Genomic DNA, 19,480 nt, shown 5'->3' on the forward strand with positions numbered 1-19,480 from the left:
TCCACCCCTGCTGCAAACCCTCCTGCTGAGGTAAAAGATAACCGTTATGCTCTTCTTGATACAGGAGAGAAGGAATCACCCCCAACAGTTAAGGAGGGGAAGCCTCGTACTCCTAAGGCTGGGAGGTCTGCTGCCACCACTGATAAGAAACGTAGGGTAGTGGTGGTTGGAGACTCTCTGCTGAGGGGGACGGAGACACCCATCTGTCGCCCTGACCGTTCATCCCTGGAGGTATGCTGCCTGCCAGGGGCCCGTATCCGAGATGTTACAGAGGCATTGTCGAGGATTATCCGGCCTTCTGACTACTACCCCATGCTACTTATCCATGTGGGCACAAATGATACTGCGAGGTGTGACACTGAGCAGATCAAGAGTGACTACAGGGCTCTGGGAGTACAGGTTAAGGAGTTTGGAGCGCAGGTGGTATTCTCTTCGATTCTTCCTGTGGAAGGTAGGGGCCCGGGCAGAGACAGATGCATCGTGGAGGTGAATGCCTGGCTGTGAAGATGGTGTCGCCAGGAGGGCTTTGGCTTCCTCGACCACGGGATGCTATTCGAGGAAGGACTGCTAGGCACAGATGGCGTTCACCTTTCGAAGAGGGGAAAGGCCTTATTTGAGCACAGACTGGCTAACCTAGTAAGGAGGGCTTTAAACTAGGTTCGACGGGGACAGGTGAGCAAACCCCACAGGTAAGTGGGGAACAAGACCTGGGAGATGGGTTGGAAACAGGAGGGAGCACGGGCTATAATGGCAGTGAGGAAGGAGGGTCAGGGCAAAGCTGGGAGGCAAGATCAAACCAGTATCTTAGATGCCTATATACAAATGCAAGAAGTATGGGTAATAAGCAGGAAGAACTGGAAGTGCTAATAAATAAATACAACTATGACATTGTTGGCATTACTGAAACTTGCTGGGATAATACACACGACTGGAATGTTGGTGTGGATGGGTATAGTTTGCTCAGGAAGGATAGACAGGGGAAAAAGGGAGGAGGTGTTGCCTTATATATTAAAAATGTACACACTTGGACTGAGGTGGAGATGGACATAGGAGACGGAAGTGTTGAGAGTCTCTGGGTTAGGCTAAAAGGGGTAAAAAACACGGGTGATGTCGTGCTGGGAGTCTACTACAGGCCACCTAATCAGGTGGAAGAGGTGGATGAGGCTTTTTTCAAACAACTAACAAAAGCATCCAAAGCCCAAGATTTGGTGGTGATGGGGGACTTCAACTATCCAGATATATGTTGGGAAAATAACACCGCGGGGCACAGACTATCCAATAAGTTCCTGGACTGCATTGCAGACAACTTTTTATTTCAGAAAGTTGAAAAAGCTACTGGGGGGGAAGCTGTTCTAGACTTGATTTTAACAAATAGGGAGGAACTTGTTGAGAATTTGAAAGTAGAAGGAAGCTTGGGTGAAAGTGATCATGAAATCATAGAGTTTGCAATTCTAAGGAAGGGTAGAAGGGAGTACAGCAGAATAGAGACAATGGATTTCAGGAAGGCAGATTTTGGTAAGCTCAGAGAGCTGATAGGTAAGGTCCCATGGGAATCAAGACTGAGGGGAAAAACAACTGAGGAGAGTTGGCAGTTTTTCAAAGGGACGCTATTAAGGGCCCAAAAGCAAGCTATTCCGATGGTTAGGAAAGATAGAAAATGTGGCAAAAGACCACCTTGGCTTAACCACGAGATCTTGCGTGACCTACAAAATAAAAAAGCGTCATATAAAAAATGGAAACTAGGTCAGATTACAAAGGATGAATATAGGCAAATAACACAGGAATGCAGAGGCAAGATTAGAAAGGCAAAGGCACAAAATGAACTCAAACTAGCTATGGGAATAAAGGGAAACAAGAAGACTTTTTATCAATACATTAGAAGCAAGAGGAAGACCAAGGACAGGGTAGGCCCACTGCTCAGTGAGGAGAGGGAAACAGTAACGGGAGACTTGGAAATGGCAGAGATGCTTAATGACTTCTTTGTTTCGGTCTTCACTGAGAAGTCTGAAGGAATGTCTAATATAGTGAATGCTTACGGGAAGAGGGTAGGTTTAGAAGATAAAATAAAAAAGAGCAAGTAAAATATCACTTAGAAAAGTTAGATGCCTGCAAGTCACCAGGGCCTGATGAAATGCATCCTAGAATACTCAAGGAGTTAATAGAGGAGGTATCTGGGCCTCTAGCTATTATCTTTGGGAAATCATGGGAGACGGGGGAGATTCCAGAAGACTGGAAGGGGGCGAATATAGTGCCCATCTATAAAAAGGGAAATAAAAACAACCCAGGAAACTACAGACCAGTTAGTTTAACTTCTGTGCCAGGGAAGATAATGGAGCAGGTAATTAAAGAAATCATCTGCAAACACTTGGAAGGTGGTAAGGTGATAGGGAATAGCCAGCATGGATTTGTAAAGAACAAATCGTGTCAAAGTAATCTGATAGCGTTCTTTGATAGGATAACGAGCCTTGTGGATAAGGGAGAAGCGGTGGATGTGATATACCTAGACTTTAGTAAGGCATTTGATACGGTCTTGCATGATATTCTTATAGATAAACTAGGAAAATACAATTTAGATGGGGCTACTATAAGGTGGGTGCATAACTGGTTGGATAACCGTACTCAGAGAGTAGTTATTAATGGCTCCCAATCCTGCTGGAAAGGTATAACAAGTGGGGTTCCGCAGGGGTCTGTTTTGGGACCGGTTCTGTTCAATATCTTCATCAACGATTTAGATGTTGGCATAGAAAGTACGCTTATTAAGTTTGCGGACGATACCAAACTGGGAGGGATTGCAACTGCTTTGGAGGACAGGGTCAAAATTCAAAGTGATCTGGACAAATTGGAGAAATGGTCTGAGGTAAACAGGATGAAGTTCAATAAAGATAAATGCAAAGTGCTCCACTTAGGAAGGAACAATCAGTTTCACACATACAGAATGGGAAGAGACTGTCTAGGAAGGAGCACGGCAGAAAGAGATCTAGGGGTCATAGTAGACCACAAGCTTAATATGAGTCAACAATGTGATACTGTTGCAAAAAAAGCAAACGTGATTCTGGGATGTATTAACAGGTGAGTTGTAAACAAGACACGAGAAGTCATTCTTCCGCTTTACTCTGCGCTGGTCAGGCCTCAGCTGGAGTATTGTATCCAGTTCTGGGCACCGCATTTCAAGAAAGACGTGGAGAAATTGGAGAGGGTCCAGAGAAGAGCAACAAGAATGATTAAAGGTCTTGAGAACACGACCTATGAAGGAAGGCTGAAGGAATTGGGTTTGTTTAGTTTGGAAAAGAGAAGACTGAGAGGGGACATGATAGCAGTTTTCAGGTATCTAAAAGGGTGTCATCAGGAGGAGGGAGAAAACTTGTTCATCTTAGCCTCCAATGATAGAACAAGAAGCAATGGGCTTAAACTGCAGCAAGGGAGATTTAGGTTAGACATTAGGAAAAAGTTCCTAACTGTCAGGGTAGTTAAACACTGGAATAGATTGCCTAGGGAAGTTGTGGAATCTTCATCTCTGGAGATATTTAAGAGTAGGTTAGATAAATGTCTATTAGGGATGGTCTAGACAGTATTTGGTCCTGCCATGAGGGCAGGGGACTGGACTCGATGACCTCTCGAGGTCCCTTCCAGTCCTAGAGTCTATAACACATCTTGAAGAACAACAGTTACAAAGGTGAGTAACCGTCTTTTCTTCTTCGAGTGATTGCTCATATCCATTCCAGTTAGGCGATTCCCAAGCCTTACCTAGGCGGTAGCATCGGAGTGAGATGTCGCAGAGTGTAATACTCCGGAGCCAAAGGCTGCTTCATCTCTGGACTGCTGAACCAGGGCATAGTGAGAAGAGAAGGTATGCACCGAGGACCAGGTAGCTGCGCGACATATCTCATGGATGGGCACCTGAGCCAGGAAGGTAGCAGATGAGGCTTGAGCCCTGGCAGAGTGTGCAGTGATGTGGCTCGATGGAACGTGAGCCAAGTCGTAACAGGTGCGGATGCACGATGTCACCCAGGATGAAATCCTTTGTGAGGAAACGGGAAGGCCCTTCATGCGCTCTGCCAACGCGACGAAGAGTTGGGGGGTTCTGCGGAAGGGTTTTGTCCGCTCGATATAAAAAGCGAGCGCTCTACGGACGTCTAGGGAGGGCAGCTGTTGCTCCCTGCATGATGAATGCGGCTTCGGGAAGAAGATCGGAAGGAAGATCTCCTGGTTAACATGGAAAGCCAATACCACTTTGGGGAGAAAGGCCAGGTGTGGACGCAACTGCACCTTGTCCTTGTGGAAAACAGTATATGGAGGGTCCGCCACGAGAGCCCGGAGTTCAGAAACTCATCTCGCCGACATGATGGCTACAAGGAAAGCGGTTTTCCAGGACAGGTAGAGAAGGGAGCAAGTCGCTAATGGCTCGAATGGGGCTGACGTAAGTCTGGTAAGAACCAGGTTGAGGTCCCAGGTTGGGGCACGGCAGCGTACTTGGGGGTAAAGGCGCTCCAAGCCCTTGAGGAATCGAGATACCATAGGATGAGAAAATGCTGAGCGGCCATTCTCCCCTGGGTGGAAGGTAGAGATGGCCTCCAAGTGCACCCTCAAAGATGATATCGCTAGGCCCTATTGTTTAAGGGACCAGAGGTAGTCCATGATGGTAGGGATGGGGGCCTCGGCGGGAAGAACGTTGTGCTCTGCACACCAGCATGTGAAACGCTTCCACTTGGCCAGATACGTTTGCCTAGTAGAAGGTTTTCTGCCTCCCAGGAGAACTTGTTGCACTGGGGCAGAGCAACGCAACTCAGACTGGGTCAACCACTCAGGAGCCATGCTGTGAGATGGAGGGACTGCAGGTCTGGGTGATGCAGTTTGCCGTGGTCCTGAGTTATCAGGTCCAGGTACAGAGGTAGTGGGATAGGGTTGGCTATTGACAAGTCTAGCAACATGGTGTACCAGTGCTGCCTAGGCCACGCTGGAAAGATCATGATCAAGCGGGCTCTGTCTCTGCGTACTTTCAGCAGGACCTTGTGGACGAGCGGGAATGGTGGAAAGGCGTATAGTGGGTGCGTCGTCCACGGTATGAGGAAAGCGTCCACTATTGAACCCTGAGAGGCCTTGAAAGGAACAGAACATCTGGCATTTCCTGTTCTTGCGGGACGCGAAGAAGTCTACATGGGGAAATCCCCACTTCCGGAAGACTGAAAAAGCAACGTCCGGGCGAAGTGACCACTCGTGGGAAAGGAAGGATCTGCTGAGGCGATCTGCCAGAGTGTTCTGAACCCCTGGGAGAAAGGACGCTATAAGGTCTATAGAGTGGGCTATACAAAAATCCCAGAGTCGTAAGGCCTCCTGGCAAAGGGTCGAGGACCTTGTCCCGCCCTGTTTGTTTATATAGTACATGGCTGTTGTGTTGCTGGTGAATATCGACATACAACGGCCCTGCAAGTGCTGTTGGAACGTCTGGCAAGCAAAGCGGACTGCTCTCAGCTCCCGGATATTGATGTGCAAGGCCAGTTCCTGAGATGACCAAAGGCCTTGAGTGCGTAGATGCCCGAGGGGAGCACCCCAGCCGAGAGATGATGCGTCTGTTGTCAGGGACGCAGAGGACTGGGGCGGATGGAACGGCAGCCCTGCACACACCAGGGATGGGGTCAGCCACCATTCGAAGGAGCCTAGGATGCTCGGGGAAATGGTGACGATCATGCCTATGGCATCCCTGCCGGGTCGGTACACTGAGTTGAGCCACGATTGGAGGGGGCGGAGGCGCAGTCTGGCGTATTTCGTCACAAATGTGCAGGCCACCATGTGACCCAGGAGACCGAGGCAAGTGCGAACTGAAGTCAACGGAACAGCTTGCAGACTTTGGATGATGGCCACCATTGCCTGGAACCGGGACAGCGGTAAGCAGGCCCTGGTGAGGCTGGAGTCCAGGGTGGCGCCAATGAAGTCTATCCTCTGAGTGGGAGTCAGAGTGGACTTTTCTGCATTGATCATTAGGCCTAGATGTAGGAAAAGGTCCTTGACAAAGCCGACGTGATGCGTCACTTGTGCCTTGGAGGTTCCTCGGATGAGCCAGTCGTCTAGATACGGAAAAACATGTACCCGATGATGACGGAGGTGGGCGGCGACTACAGCCATGCATTTCGTAAACACTCTTGGGGCTGTAGAGAGGCCAAACGGTAGGACCGCAAACTGAAAATGTTGGCGGTTGACTACGAACCAGAGGAACCTCCTGTGAGGTGGGTAGATGGCTATGTGAAAATACGCATCTTTCATGTCGAGGGCGGCATACCAGTCTCCAGGATCCAGGAATGGGATGATGGTCCCCAGAAATACCATACTGAACTTCAACTTTACCATGTATCTGTTGAGCTCCTGCAGGTCCAGGACAGGTCTGAGACCCCCTTTTGCCTTGGGGATTAGGAAGTAGCGGGAGTAAAACCCCTTGCCCCGTTCGTGTTCTGGTACCTCCTCTATGGTTCCTTTGGCGAGGAGCGTTTGCACCTCCTGGAGGAGGAGTTGCTCGTGAAAGGGGTCCCTGAAGAGGTATGAGGAAAGGGAGTGGAAGGGGGGGCCTGAAATAAATTGGAGGTGGTACCCAAATTCCAGCGTGCGTAAGACCCAGCGATTTGACATTAGCCGGGACCATGCAGGGAGGAAAAGGGAGAGGCAGTTGGAGAAAGATGGGGACGGATTGTTTGACGATACTGGTATGGTGCCCGAGGGCACATTTTCAAAAGGAGGATTTCGGCCCTGTGGAAGGTTTGGAGGGACCTTTGTTCTGGCCCCCTTGATTGCCTGACTGTCTCCGGCGACTGGTTCTACCCCGCCTTCTAGCAATGTCCTGTCTCTGTCTGGGCTGAGGGTAAGAGCGGTATGGCTGGGGGCGGAACGGCCTGCACTGAGTCACTGGCGTATGCATGCCCAGCGAGCGCATGATGACCCTTTTGTCTTTTAGGCTTTGCAGCCTAGGGTCAGTCTTATCTGAAAACAGGCCTTGCCCTTCAAAGGGGAGGTCCCGGATAGTATGTTGTAGCTCTGAGGGAAGGCCTGAGACTTGCAGCCAAGATATATGCCTCATAGTCACCCCGGAGGCTAGGGTCCTGGCTGCAGAGTCCGCCGCGTCCAGGGAAGCCTGGAGGGAAGTTCTAGCCACCTTTTTTCCCTCATCCAGGATGGCAGCAAATTCCTGACGGGAGTCCTGCGGGAGCAACTCCTTGAATTTGTCCGCCGCTGCCCAGGTACTGTAATTATAGCGGCTAAGTAGGGCTTGCTGATTAGCCATGCGGAGTTGGAGCGCCCCTGTGGAATAGAAGTTGTGGCCCCGTAAGTCCATGCGCCTTGCATCTTTTGATTTCGGGGCTGGGACCTGCTGGCCATGGTGTTCCCTCTTGTTGAACGACTGAACAAGGGAGCAAGGAGGGGGATGGACATATAAATATTCGTAGCCCTTGGAGGGCACCATATATTTACGTTCCACTCCCCGGGCGGCAGGTGGAACAGAGGCTGGAGAATGCCAGATTGTGTTGGCATTAGCCTGGATTGTCCGTATAAAGGGGAGGGCCACTCTCATGGGGGCATCTGATGTTAAGATGTCCACCACTGGATCCTCCATATCTGGGGCCTCCTCGACTTGCAAGTTCATATTCTGTGCAACACGCCTGAGGAGGTCCTGGTGGGCCCTTAGGTTGATAGGTGGGGGGCCCTACCGACGACATTCCGGCTACTGCCTTGTCAGGGGAGGAGGATGAGGAGAGACCCAGGACAAGCGGGTCAGTCGAGGGCTCCTCTGAGTGGACAGCCTCTGTCTCCCTCGGGATGTGGGAGACCTGTGGCTGGGTCAACACTTCCTCCGAAACAGAAGGAGGAGGGCAGCTAATGGTGGCCTCTGGCACCTGGTGCTCTGATGTGGCCAAGCGCAATGGGTCTGGATGCACACCTTGGGCCTGATGTTATGCCCAAGGTGTCCAGAATGTCCACTGTTGAGGTCCGCGATCCTGAGCCTGGGGCTCATGGAATAATGCGCATGGCACATCAGCGTCTCTGTCCTGGGCATATGCACTGTCCACCTGGGAAGACACGGACGGGTGCCGGGACGGCCAGGGAGGAGCTGAGAGACCGTGGTAGTGTCCCTCTGTCTCACTGTCGATGATCTCCTCAGCACTGGGGATCAGCACCTGGAGTCATACCAGTGCCAAGAGCAAGACCGGGACCTGTGACTGGCGCGGTGCCAGGAGGTCGACCTGGATCTTGAACGTCGGCAATGGGAACGCCTGCGAGAGTCGCGGTGCCGGGAGCTGGAGCGGTACCAAGAGTACCGGGTTGGAGGCCGAGACGTCAATCTATGCCGCAAGTACAACCGGTACCGGATAGGTGAGCGGTGCTGGGACTACGAGCGGCGTCAGGACCATGACCGTCCATGAGATCGTGAACAGCGCCAGGACCTAGACCGTGATCGGTGCCGGTCTGCCGTGCCAATGGAAGGAGGTCTCAATATAGCTGGTTTGCCTCTGGAGTGTAGTACCCACACCGGCGGTGCCAGGGGTTGAGGCAGGACAGACTCTGTCATGGCTATAAGGTCCCTGGCTGCAGAGAATGTCTCTGGTGTAGAGGGGACCGTAAGCTCAACCACAGGCCTCAGCGGGGAGCTCTCAGGGACCGGACTCGACGGCCCTCGTGGGACTGGAGTTGACGCTACTGCAGCAGTCGGTGCGATGGCAGGTGTAGGTGCTGGGTGGTCCAAACGAGGCTGCAACTGTGGAATCAAGAACACAGAGGTAGTGGAGGGCTTCAACCTCTTCTGCTTCGGGGAGAGAGATCGGTGCCGAGCAGGTCCCTGTGCCGGAGATGGCCGGTGCCACGGTGTCTTGCCGGTGCCAGGACGGTCCGGTGCCGGAGGAGCGCTACTAGCAGATTGCTCAGCGCCGAGGATGGAGGGTTCAAAGCTGCCTCCATGAGGAGATTCTTTAAGCGAAAAAGTCTCTTTCTTTCTTTCTTTGTCCTCAGTTTAAATGCCTTACAAATACGGCACTTATCCCAAGGCACTTTAGACATGAGTCGTGGGGATCGCTTGTGGGCATCTGCTTATGACAGGCCGAGCACGGTTTAAACCCTGGTGAACCGGGCATGGGCCCCGCCACCAGGTGCGGGGAAGGGCTAATGCCCAAACCCCGCTGAACTATATACACTAAGAACTAGTTATAGTTAGTTTAATATAAATAAAACCAACTATATGCAACAAGAAAGCGAAGAAGAAGGAGTAGCTAGAGGACTGGAGGACAGCTAAGCTGCGCTCCACTGTTCCAATGACCGACACGGGCGGTAAGAAGGAACTGAGAAGTGGTGGAGTCGGCGGGGTATATATCTGCCGCCATGGCGGCACCACTCCAGGGGGCGACTCAGCCGACCCACCGGGGTTGCTAGGATAAACATCTTCCGACAAACGTGCACGCAGCACGCGCACACCTACCTGGAATGGATATGAGCAATCACTCGAAGAAGAAACAGTAGTTGGGGCAGAAAAGCCTGTGCATACTAGAGCATACTCCCCTCCAGAGCCTGGATGGAACCTAAAAAAATGTTTAAGTATCACCATTCTTCTACCATTGTCATTCATATTCATGATAATGGGTAGTCACTGGGCCAGGTAAAGTGAGAGAATGATTCCACAGCCCAGTAGACAGGGCAATAACCTATGATGAGGAAACCCAGGTTTAAGTCCCTGCTCCAATTACTCTATTTATAAACAATCTTTCCTCTTATAGACTCATAGACTTTAAGGTCAGAAGGGACCATTATGATCATCTAGTCTGACCTCCTGCACAATGCAGGACACAGAATCTCACCCACCCACTCCTGACACTGTCCCATGTTAAGACCCACATCAGCATATCCCAGCAGCTAGGGCACTCTCCCACATGTGAGACCCAAGTTCAAATCTCATCTCCATATCAGGCAAAAACAGGGGGAACTGAACCCAAAGTCTCCCAAATCCCTGGTGAGTGTCTTAACCATTGGGCTAAAGCTATAAAAGGAAGACATCACTGCCACCTCTTCCTACGGCCCTTTTGTGAATATAGTTTTCTTGTTCTTTTGTCAAAAATGACTGAATAGCTAAACAAATGTTTCAGGCTGAAATGAAATGTTTTGACTCTGATTAGCTGAAAGATTTTTTTTTTAAAAAAAAGTTGGTTTCAATTCAACCCAAAACTGAAAACCTTTATTTGATTTTTCAGAATTGCCAACAAACCAAAAATGTCCAATTTGCCCAGCTCTAATCACAAGTTAGGAGATGCCAGAGTTAAGGATGCCTCTGCAACCTTAGTTCTGCCCCCTTGTGTATATGCATTATGATCATAATATAATATATTTTCCTCCACAGGATGGGCCTGCTGTGGGGTTGAATCAGGGTTGTGTGGTGAAGGAGACTGTTGTCTATAGCATAATTTCTCAACCTTCCTTTTTGATACCAGGGACTGAGTTGCTGCCTTCTTAAACTGTGTCAGGGACTGGCACTGGTCCATGGACTAGTCGTTGAGAAACACTGGTCTATAGGACCCCTGCTTCATTTGTTGCAAAAACTGGAACATGTGTAGTAAATGAAGCAGAGGATTGCAGGAAGAAAAAGGATCCTCTCCTGATTAAGGCAGTTGAATGCTGCCCGGAAAACTGAATTTTGTCCCCACCTCTGCCACAGAGTTCCTATGTGATGCTAAGCAAGTCACTTAAACCAGACTTTTCACAGGTGGTCACTAATTGTGTTCTCCCCATTTTTTGGCACTTGACTTCAGATCTTGGGGTCTAATTCGCAGAAGCACTGTACACTCACAACAACTGCATTCAATGGAGCTGTGCAGTGACTATATGAAGTGCTGTACAATGCTACATATACTCAAACATCAGGACTAGACATCTCAAATTCCTCTGTGGCCCAGCTCCTCATCTGTAAAATTGGGATAATAAACAACTCTCCCCGCTCCCGAATCTCAGGGGTGTTGTGAAAAATAAAATTAATAATTTGAGAAGCACTCACACTATGTGATGAACACCACAGAAATGCCCGAAAGAAATAATTCTGTCTTAAGAACAAAATTTGAACAGTGTGCACTAAAGAAGGCATGGGGATGCACAATGAACAAGGGGAAAAAATAATAGCATATCATTAACTGAGCACCACCCATCCTGTGCACTGAACAAGGTGGGTGTTGGGGGGAGGGGGAAATGGGGAACAACTAGTGATCATAATGTATATGAACAAGGGCTCTAAATTAAGGTAACACAGTCTATGCCTCCTCCACCATACACTGAAATCAGGCAGACCTATACAACGCAGCCATATTTTACTTAGGATGTTTGGAAGACTGTAACATCCAGACTGTACCGTACCTCATGCTCTAGTTCAGCCACAAGTTACTAGGCTTGATATACAAATTCTACAGTCTGTGTTATGCAGGAAGTCAGACTAAATCATAATGGCCATTTCTGGCCTTAAAAATGCTAGAACAAAAATACATTTCCCAATCTCCTGACTAGGGATACAACAAGTCATTTTTAGTAGTCAATGGTACTTCCTTTAGACAAGGCCTCATCCCTGCTCAATTTCAGCACTAGAGTTATTCAGGGTGGTCACAAGCTGTTGCAACAGGGAAAGTATTTCCCCCTTGCCACTGCCTCATTTCAGATAACTGTGCCATGTTAGAAAGTTAAAAAAGTCATCTTCTGACAGAAACCAAGTCTAGAAACTTTCAGCAATTGAAGACAAACAACCCCAACTGTAGCAATCACTAACCTTTCAGCCGCGGTATTCATGGTAGAATGAAAGCTCACCATTCAATCAACATCTCGTGTATAAATAATGTCTGAAACGGGCTACCATTTATCAGCAAGTTTCATAAAACAATGAGGATATGCATGTTCTGTACAGTACTAGACACAAAGCTCAATCTATACATCACACCAACCCATCCAGAGAGTGTCTGTCTAACTATAGTCCTCTTTGGAATAAGATTCCTTAACCTCTGTTGTCCCAGGATGCTTGCAGCTAATCTGAGCATTGGCTGGAGACAGACATGAAGCACTCATTCCCCCTATGCATCATGTACTTTGTATCCAATTTGATTTCCTGCACAGGGCTGTTGCTAGATTAGCTCCAAATGAGCCATTTTAGAGACTAGCTAGAAAGAAGCCTTCTTAAACAAGATTCACTAGATGGCAAGGTCAGTGCAGGACAGTGTCATCTCCACCCATTCACTTGCACAAGGCTTGTTCCCTTTCCTCCCTGCCTTACCGAGATCATGTTCCCGATGATGCAGCTGTAGAGCTTGACTATCTCATCCTTGTCCAGTTTCTCATCTGCCATGTGTGTGTTGTAGATCAGTCGGAGCTGCATGAATGTAGCTATTAGGAACTGGTCAATGTGTCCAGACATGGCTTCTGCTTTGTCCTCCTGTCTGAGGACCTCATCAATCTAAGAGCAAAACACCCCAGACACATTAAAGTTGATCCTCTGCAAACAGTACAGGAAGAATGTTTAACTTAGCTTCCCCCACACTTACTATTTCATTAGTCAAGACATCTGCTTTCTAAAAATTCATCTAAAAATTAGTGACTTTGCACTTCTACAACTAATCCCAGTACATTCAGTGGCATTAGTGATCCCTTGCTTAGCTATGACTTCCATCCTGTACTCATGGAACTGTGCAAAATTTTGAGTGATCAAGAGCTTATATTACGGATTTTGTCATTATTGGTCTTGTGTAATTTTCTGGGCATGGCGCTCCCTAACAAAATGGTTCAAGGGTTATGAGTCAGGGCATGTAACTCCTACACTTGGGATATGCAAGGCAGTTTAATCAAAAATTAACCCTCACCAGCACAATATGGAGGTGAGACATCCCAGTAACCTGAACGTATGTCAGGGTAAAAGCAAAGCTGAAATAGGAAGAAAGTCTAAGACACCACCACCATTTCATCACCACTGACAGCCATCACCAGCTCAGAGCTGGAATCTATATGGATGATCTACTACAAGTTCCCACCTACAGAACACGTCCTACGTTCTGTCTGATGGAAAACTTATGGAATTAGCGAGTCAGATGGCCCCTGTGCACTTGGCTTTGTCATCAGGGAGATTCTGAGTGGTGCCCACATCACCTGACATGGCAACACCACCAGTGTGCAACTCATCACTCTCGCAGACTACTGGCCTTAAGATCAGTGCACTGTAGCTACCAACTAAAAGTTCCACTTACCTGTGCCAGAGCCTGGATACTAGTATTTATGTCACCACTGGCTACCTGGGAGATGACAAAGTTGATGGTGGAAGCTGTATTACTGTGCATGTCATCGAAGTGTGGGGACACAGCACGAATCCTAAACAGTTGAGAAGGGAAAGGTCTTATGACTCTCCATGAAAAAATAGTTCCAACCTGCACTTCACTGGTGCCTTCCAGTCAGATCTCAAAGATACTTAAAGCGGGATCCATCCTCACAGACATCCCTGTGAGGAGAGTTTCATTCTCATTTACAGAGGATGGAAAAGAGATGTTAAGTGATGTGTCTTAATCACATAGCTACCTGGGACAGAACTGAGAGTACAACCTAATCTCACTCAGACTATGCGTTAACCATGAGACGAGGCTTCCTTTTCCTCTGCGTAGCAAGATCATGGGAACCTGACCACCACCCTGAACTCCCCTGCCCTCTATCCAACCCCACCTGCTCCCTGCCCCCTTACCACACTGCTTGGTGCACCAGTGGCTGGCAGCACTACAGCCATGCTGCCCAGTTGGAGCCAGCCACACCACATGCAGCACAGAGCACTGGGTCAGGCCGGGCTCTGCAGCTGTGCTGCCTGGCCACCCAGAGCACTGCGCCAGTGCAGCAGTGAGCTGAGGCTGCGGGAGAGGGGCCAGGAGTGAGCCTCCCAGGGCAAGAGCTCAGGGGCTGGCCAGGAGGGTCCCGCAGGCCATATGTGGCCCATAGGCCATAGTTTGCCCATCTCTGTTCTAGACAGTTTCAATTGGTGTTCATCTAAGCAGGAACACATCTAAACTCACTTGGGTTCTGGGATGAGGACTGGCTCAAAGATGTCATCTAATTTGTGCTGTACAAGTGCTGGCATCTCGCATCGAACTGTGCCATTGTCATTCTCAATTTCATCTAGATCCAGCTGGAATTCCCGTGGAACTGTATGAGTTATCTCAGAATGGCCACTCACGTTGCGGGCTTGGCTATGGAAACCAGAACAAAGGTGTTTATATCTATACACACTAAGCCAGCATGGTAACACTAGCATCCAGTGGTAGTCCTAAGCTCTCATATCAAGGTTGTGATTTTGCAGATCTCATTTTATTCAGTCCTCTAAATGAACCCTTTACAGTTCCCCCAGCTGTTAGCAGTAAAGGCTTATGCAAGCCAGGAGAGTCACCGCCAAATTACTTGCTTTCATAGTTCACCTGAGAAGCTGCTGGTTTTCCCTACAGCCCACAGTGAAGTTGTGACAGACATGCATTGCTCTGCCTATGACGGAGATCCAGCACCAAAGACGGCATTGATGGGACATCTTATTGAAGCTCAGGTCTTCTTTATCACAGCTAAGAGAAGGTACACTAACTGAATTAATAACCAGACAAGCCAATCAGCATCCAGGACTCCCAGAGGGTCTTGAAACACTTTCATGTTAGAGATTAGATTCCCTTTAGGTGGAACATTCTATTACATAAGTTTCACCAGGGGCCTTTTCTCCAAAAATCAGAATGATCTAAAATACATTGACATGTGGTTCAAGATACAGTTACTAAGCTTTGTTTGTGATATGAGTATGTATCCCCAAGCTCTGAGATTCAAAATGCTCATCTAGCTGGCCTCTGTACACTGGCCCTATCAAATTAAGAATGGATTCTAATCAATACCAAGTTTAATGCAACACATGGGAATGGAGTTCTAATATTTTCAGCAGTTGCCCAGCATGGAATTGCCATGTCTGCTAGCAGTTTGGGTTGTAGTTGTTCTTGGTAGAAGCCCTCTATTCTTGTAATTTTAGTCTCAGTTATTTACAAATACTTAGAACTGGCCAGCATAAAAAGTCAGGCACTCAGAGGGAATGATTAAGGCAGAAGTTAGAAAGATACAAGAGCCCTGCTACCAAGGAGTTAGTGGACAGTACTTACATCCTATAAGTGCGAAACATAATTCTGTCCATGGAGAAGCAGTGAAAGAAGGCACAAGACCATTTAGAAAGGATTCAAGAGACAGACAAGACAAAACAATGAAGAGAGATTCAAACAAACACACACTTTGTTTTACAATATTTGCCCAGACAGTTTTCACAACATGCAAAGACAATGACTACAAGAACTAAGGTAACACTGCAGAAGACAGAGAAAACCATAACTATTTCATTACATACTTGAGTTTGGAAGACATGTCCTCAGCCGGTCCTTTCCTCAGCACGCTAGCATTAGCATTCGTGCTCGGAGCACGCTGAGGTTTCTCTTCTGACTGCCTTGCCGGCGCAGCAGCGGGCCTCTTAGCAGCCCGCTTTATTCTCTCTTCCAGCATGCTCATGTCTTTCTCAGAAAGCTGTGAGAGAAAGACAACTTCAGTTCAGTCTGCAAACGTTTTAGGAAATGCAGCTGCCACCTATGATATACACAATCCTACTCCATTCATCTGAAGTTACTACACAGTGCTATGGGATAGCAGGAGAGGTCAACATTTAGCCTCCTTCCTCCGGAGAAGCAACCAGACCATTGACTTAAGGCCCTTAATATGATTAACCTTGGAATGGTTACAATCTATCTGAAGTGTCCTCCAGATTCTAAGGTCTTCATGGTTGAGAAATTACAGCTAGTAGTTACAGCATATGAGTATTAAGTTTTAGCAAAGGGTACCCCTGCAATACAAGGTGGAAAATAATAAAAGCACATTCAAGACACTCCAGACAGAAGTACAGGCAGTGCTGAGACCTTCCTATAAAGAAGAGAGGTGCCCTCTTAACCTCTTCTAAGGTATCAAGTGTGAATAATCCAAGCTGAAGCTACATTAAAGGAGCTGGACTCCCATATCTTCAAGTGAGAAGAGGTAAGTTCATAAACTTACTAAAAGGATTCAGGAAAAGACGTTACTTACTGGGAACTATAATCTGATTGAATGTTGCCTCTGCATAGTCACACTTGTCAGATGTGCTCTCCATCCCACTGAGCTTTGGGACCCTTCCAGAAATGCAGGGCCTTTTGGAATTGCACAAGCAGCCACCTTGGGGCACTGACCATGCAAAGCTGATTATATGAGGCTGGGAGGTCCAGCTACTTCAGTTCTTTCTGCTAAACCTTGGTATTCTGAGAACAGAACTTTTAAGAAAGAACAGGTGACTGGAAGATTGAGTGTTGCTTCTGCATAGTCACACTAACTGCTCATTCTGGTGAGTAGCCCAAAACACTAATGGACAAGCAAGAGGAAGGAAAATAAGAGAACTTAGGTGGGACTGTTTCTCATAGGGAGCAAAATTACCAGGGATAAGTGACTGAAGCAAAATAAATCCATTCCAATAACTTCTATTTCCTGGGGTGGGAGGTGGAGGTTTAAAAAGGGACAAGGTAGCAGCAGCCTTGGTTCCCACCTCATAACATTCTTCATGTAGGACCTCCAAAACACTTGCACACACTCTTAGGAATGCTATATTTCACAACTACGCAGTGCAGACAGATATGTACACAAACTCCATTTTTTAACCACTCTATAAATATCAGCGGGGAGGGCAAGCCATATAGAAGAGTATAATGGATAGGGAGAGGTCTCATTGCCAAACCAAAAACCCTTTTAGTTATACAGGGTAGGGAAACCCTTCATTGGCTGACAACAAAACAATGCAGAGCCAAAGTTGCCTGGTGGCATTTCTCATGCTCTTCAAGAACATCAAGTTCGGCAAAGCCTGAATTTGTGAAAACCAGAAAGTGAAGAGCTAAGATGTGTGCCCAGGCAACTAACTCCACACCTCCCCTCCCACCAAGCTGGAAATAGTCACTCGGGAATTATCTGATGCCGTCCAGCTGCATTCACTGTGTAAATGCACTGAACAGTGGAAAAATCAGTTAGAGCAACTTGGAAGAGCTGTGACTGACAGGAGGTTATCTGAGGGGCTGTGACCCTTTGACTGTGCATGGAAGCCCCTCTCTGACCCATGTGTGATCAGAAGGAAGAGACGCATGTGGACCTTGAGAGATACACTATGTCCCATTTCAGCAATGCACTGCATAAATTGCATCAGTAATGGGGCACTGGGGTTATCTTGCCATGGGGAATGACAGCACTTAAGTAGGAGATTAGTGTGAACTGAATTTAATGAATGGTAAATGGAAGTATAGCATTAGATAGCATCATGCACATAAAAATGAAGGGGTTGTAAAATTTAGCAATGTGGTGTACTTTCTGCGAAGTAGGCTAAGGGTTCAAGTGTATGGCAAGTATAGGTAGCTCCTGTTAAATACAGCACACGTGCATGTTGAGGACATATTGGCACATCACTTGAAGAGACAGAGTTAAGGTTGCATCAACACATACCTTCACTATTCCCTGTTTTTTACATGACCAAGTTTTGCTGAACTCTACTTTCTGGAAGAGCATGATATACCACATCAACTGTAACACTGCTTTGACAAAGTTCCTTGTAAGCAAATTTTCTAGGTTTTTTTAATTAAACAAAAAACCCCAGAAATTTTAGGAGTTAGTGGTCACCAAGGCAGTTGTAATCATCATATAGGTTCGCAGCTGTGATGTTACTAGGGCCAAGTAATACTACTACTACTACTACTTAGCTCTTACACAGTTCTTCTCATCAGCAGATCTCCATGAAGGAAACATTATTCCCACTGTACAGATGGTGAAACTGAGGCACAGAAAAGTGAAGTGACTTGGACAAAGTTATCCAGCAGGCCAGAGGCAGAGCTGGAAATAGAGCTGGAGTTTTCCAAGTCCCCATCTGCTGTTCTCTCCACTAGAGAGAGAATTTCAAAATTTCATCCTACATTTGTTACACTGGAATTTGTATAATGGTTGTTTTAAATTATAGTTTTATTACATGGTTACAATAACTTGAAGCATTGAGAGAGACTGGTCTCTTGCCACCCATTCCCTGCAACATATGATGCAAGTCAGGACAAGGTGCACTGACACAGCTATGAGACACTATACTTGCTGGAAGAGCAAGCGATGCCAACCAAACACATTGTCCACTCAAAGTATTAAGTCAGTTGAATGAGCTGGTACAGACTAAAGGAGCTAAGGAAAATTGAAGGAGTCTTACATCAGCACTGCCATTTATATGCTAGAGTGGAAAGTCAGATTAAATGAATTCCTATTTCAAAGAAACAAGCCAGCAAGACAATTGCTACAGCTGGTTTTATGCCTCATTTGGAATACATAAAAGTTTAGAATGGGGTGGGCAACCTTTTTGGCACATCTGGATGGGAAATTGCATGCAGGGCCATGAATGTAGGGCTGGGCTATGGGGTTGGGATGCAAGAGGGACTGAAGGGTGTGGGAGGGGGTGTGGAGTGCAGGAAGGGGCTTAGGGCAAAGGGTTAGGCATGGGAGGGGTCTATGGGCAGGAGGTCCGGGTTCAGGAGGGGGTTGGGTGCGGGCTCCAGCCCAGCATCGCTTACCTTGAGTGGCTCTGGGGTAGCAGCAGCAGCAGCAGCAGCAGTGCACAGTGAGCCTAAAACAGGCTTCCTGCCTGCCCCGCGCCACTCCTGGAAGTGGCTGGCACTACATCCCTGAGGCACTGGGGGTGGGGGTGGGAGGGCAGAGGGCTCCGTGTGCCTTGCCTGCGGGTACCTCCCCAAAAGCTCCCATTGGGCACAATTCCCTGTTCCTGGCCAATGGGGGCTGCGGGAGGGGGCAGTGCCTGCAGGAGGTCAGCGCACAGAGCACTCTGTCCCCTGCTCCCCCAGGGGCCTCAGGGACATGGTGTCGGCTGCTTTTGGGAGCGGCATGGGGCCGGGGCAAGCAGGGAGCCTGCCTTAGTCCCACTGTGCCACGGGGCTGGCAAATCCCCCGGGCCGGATCCTAAACCCTGACAGGCCAAATCCAGCTGGGGGAGGGGGGGGGATTGTTTGACCACCCCTAGTTTAGAACTTCATCCAAGGTTTAGAACTTCACCAGAGGCATCACATCATCATTCTAAAGTCAAATCACTATTTACAAACAATACAGTCCCCTATAAAGGGTTCACAGTCAGCATTTACTTCTTCCTTCAGTATTCTAGTTTGCCACCTATGGTTACTGGAGATTAGAGATCCCATAATCTGGAATTAACCAAATAACTTTTAAAGGATGTTTCATGGTGAATTAACTCTGACACCATCAGCAGAGCTCCTTGCATCTATCCCATTGTCAGCAGCAGGATGTGCCAGGATTGATCATTACCACTTCACTGTGAATGATTCCCTTACACAAGATTAAAACCTGGTTCAGGCTACCTCCTTCCATTTCCAGTTAC

At 47.9% G+C, this 19,480-nt stretch overlaps 2 protein-coding genes and 1 non-coding gene across 3 annotated transcripts in view; 1 reads left to right on the top strand and 2 right to left on the bottom strand.

The window, feature by feature from the left end:
* The window catches only part of F2 (coagulation factor II, thrombin), a 40,302-nt gene extending 24,950 nt beyond the window's left edge, over positions 1-15,352 (top strand). The window contains exon 13 of the mRNA XM_050955377.1: positions 14,466-15,352. Coding sequence (XP_050811334.1) covers positions 14,466-14,483 — 18 coding nt within the window. The 3' untranslated portion in view covers positions 14,484-15,352. The remainder of the gene's footprint in view (positions 1-14,465) is intronic.
* CKAP5 (cytoskeleton associated protein 5) overlaps positions 1-19,480 on the bottom strand; it is a 105,034-nt gene that overhangs the window by 9,661 nt on the left and 75,893 nt on the right. The window contains exons 34-37 of the mRNA XM_050955211.1: positions 15,392-15,564; positions 14,040-14,213; positions 13,233-13,353; positions 12,269-12,448 (exon numbers count right to left, since the gene is read on the bottom strand). Of these exons, the coding sequence (XP_050811168.1) occupies positions 12,269-12,448; positions 13,233-13,353; positions 14,040-14,213; positions 15,392-15,564 (648 nt within the window). The remainder of the gene's footprint in view (positions 1-12,268; positions 12,449-13,232; positions 13,354-14,039; positions 14,214-15,391; positions 15,565-19,480) is intronic.
* LOC127053023 (small nucleolar RNA SNORD67) lies at positions 13,067-13,177 on the bottom strand. The gene has a single exon (XR_007774945.1). It is a non-coding gene; the product is annotated as a small nucleolar RNA SNORD67 (small nucleolar RNA).

Source organism: Gopherus flavomarginatus, chromosome 5 (assembly GCF_025201925.1).
Source record: "Gopherus flavomarginatus isolate rGopFla2 chromosome 5, rGopFla2.mat.asm, whole genome shotgun sequence".
In the NCBI taxonomy this organism is placed as follows: domain Eukaryota; kingdom Metazoa; phylum Chordata; order Testudines; family Testudinidae; genus Gopherus; species Gopherus flavomarginatus.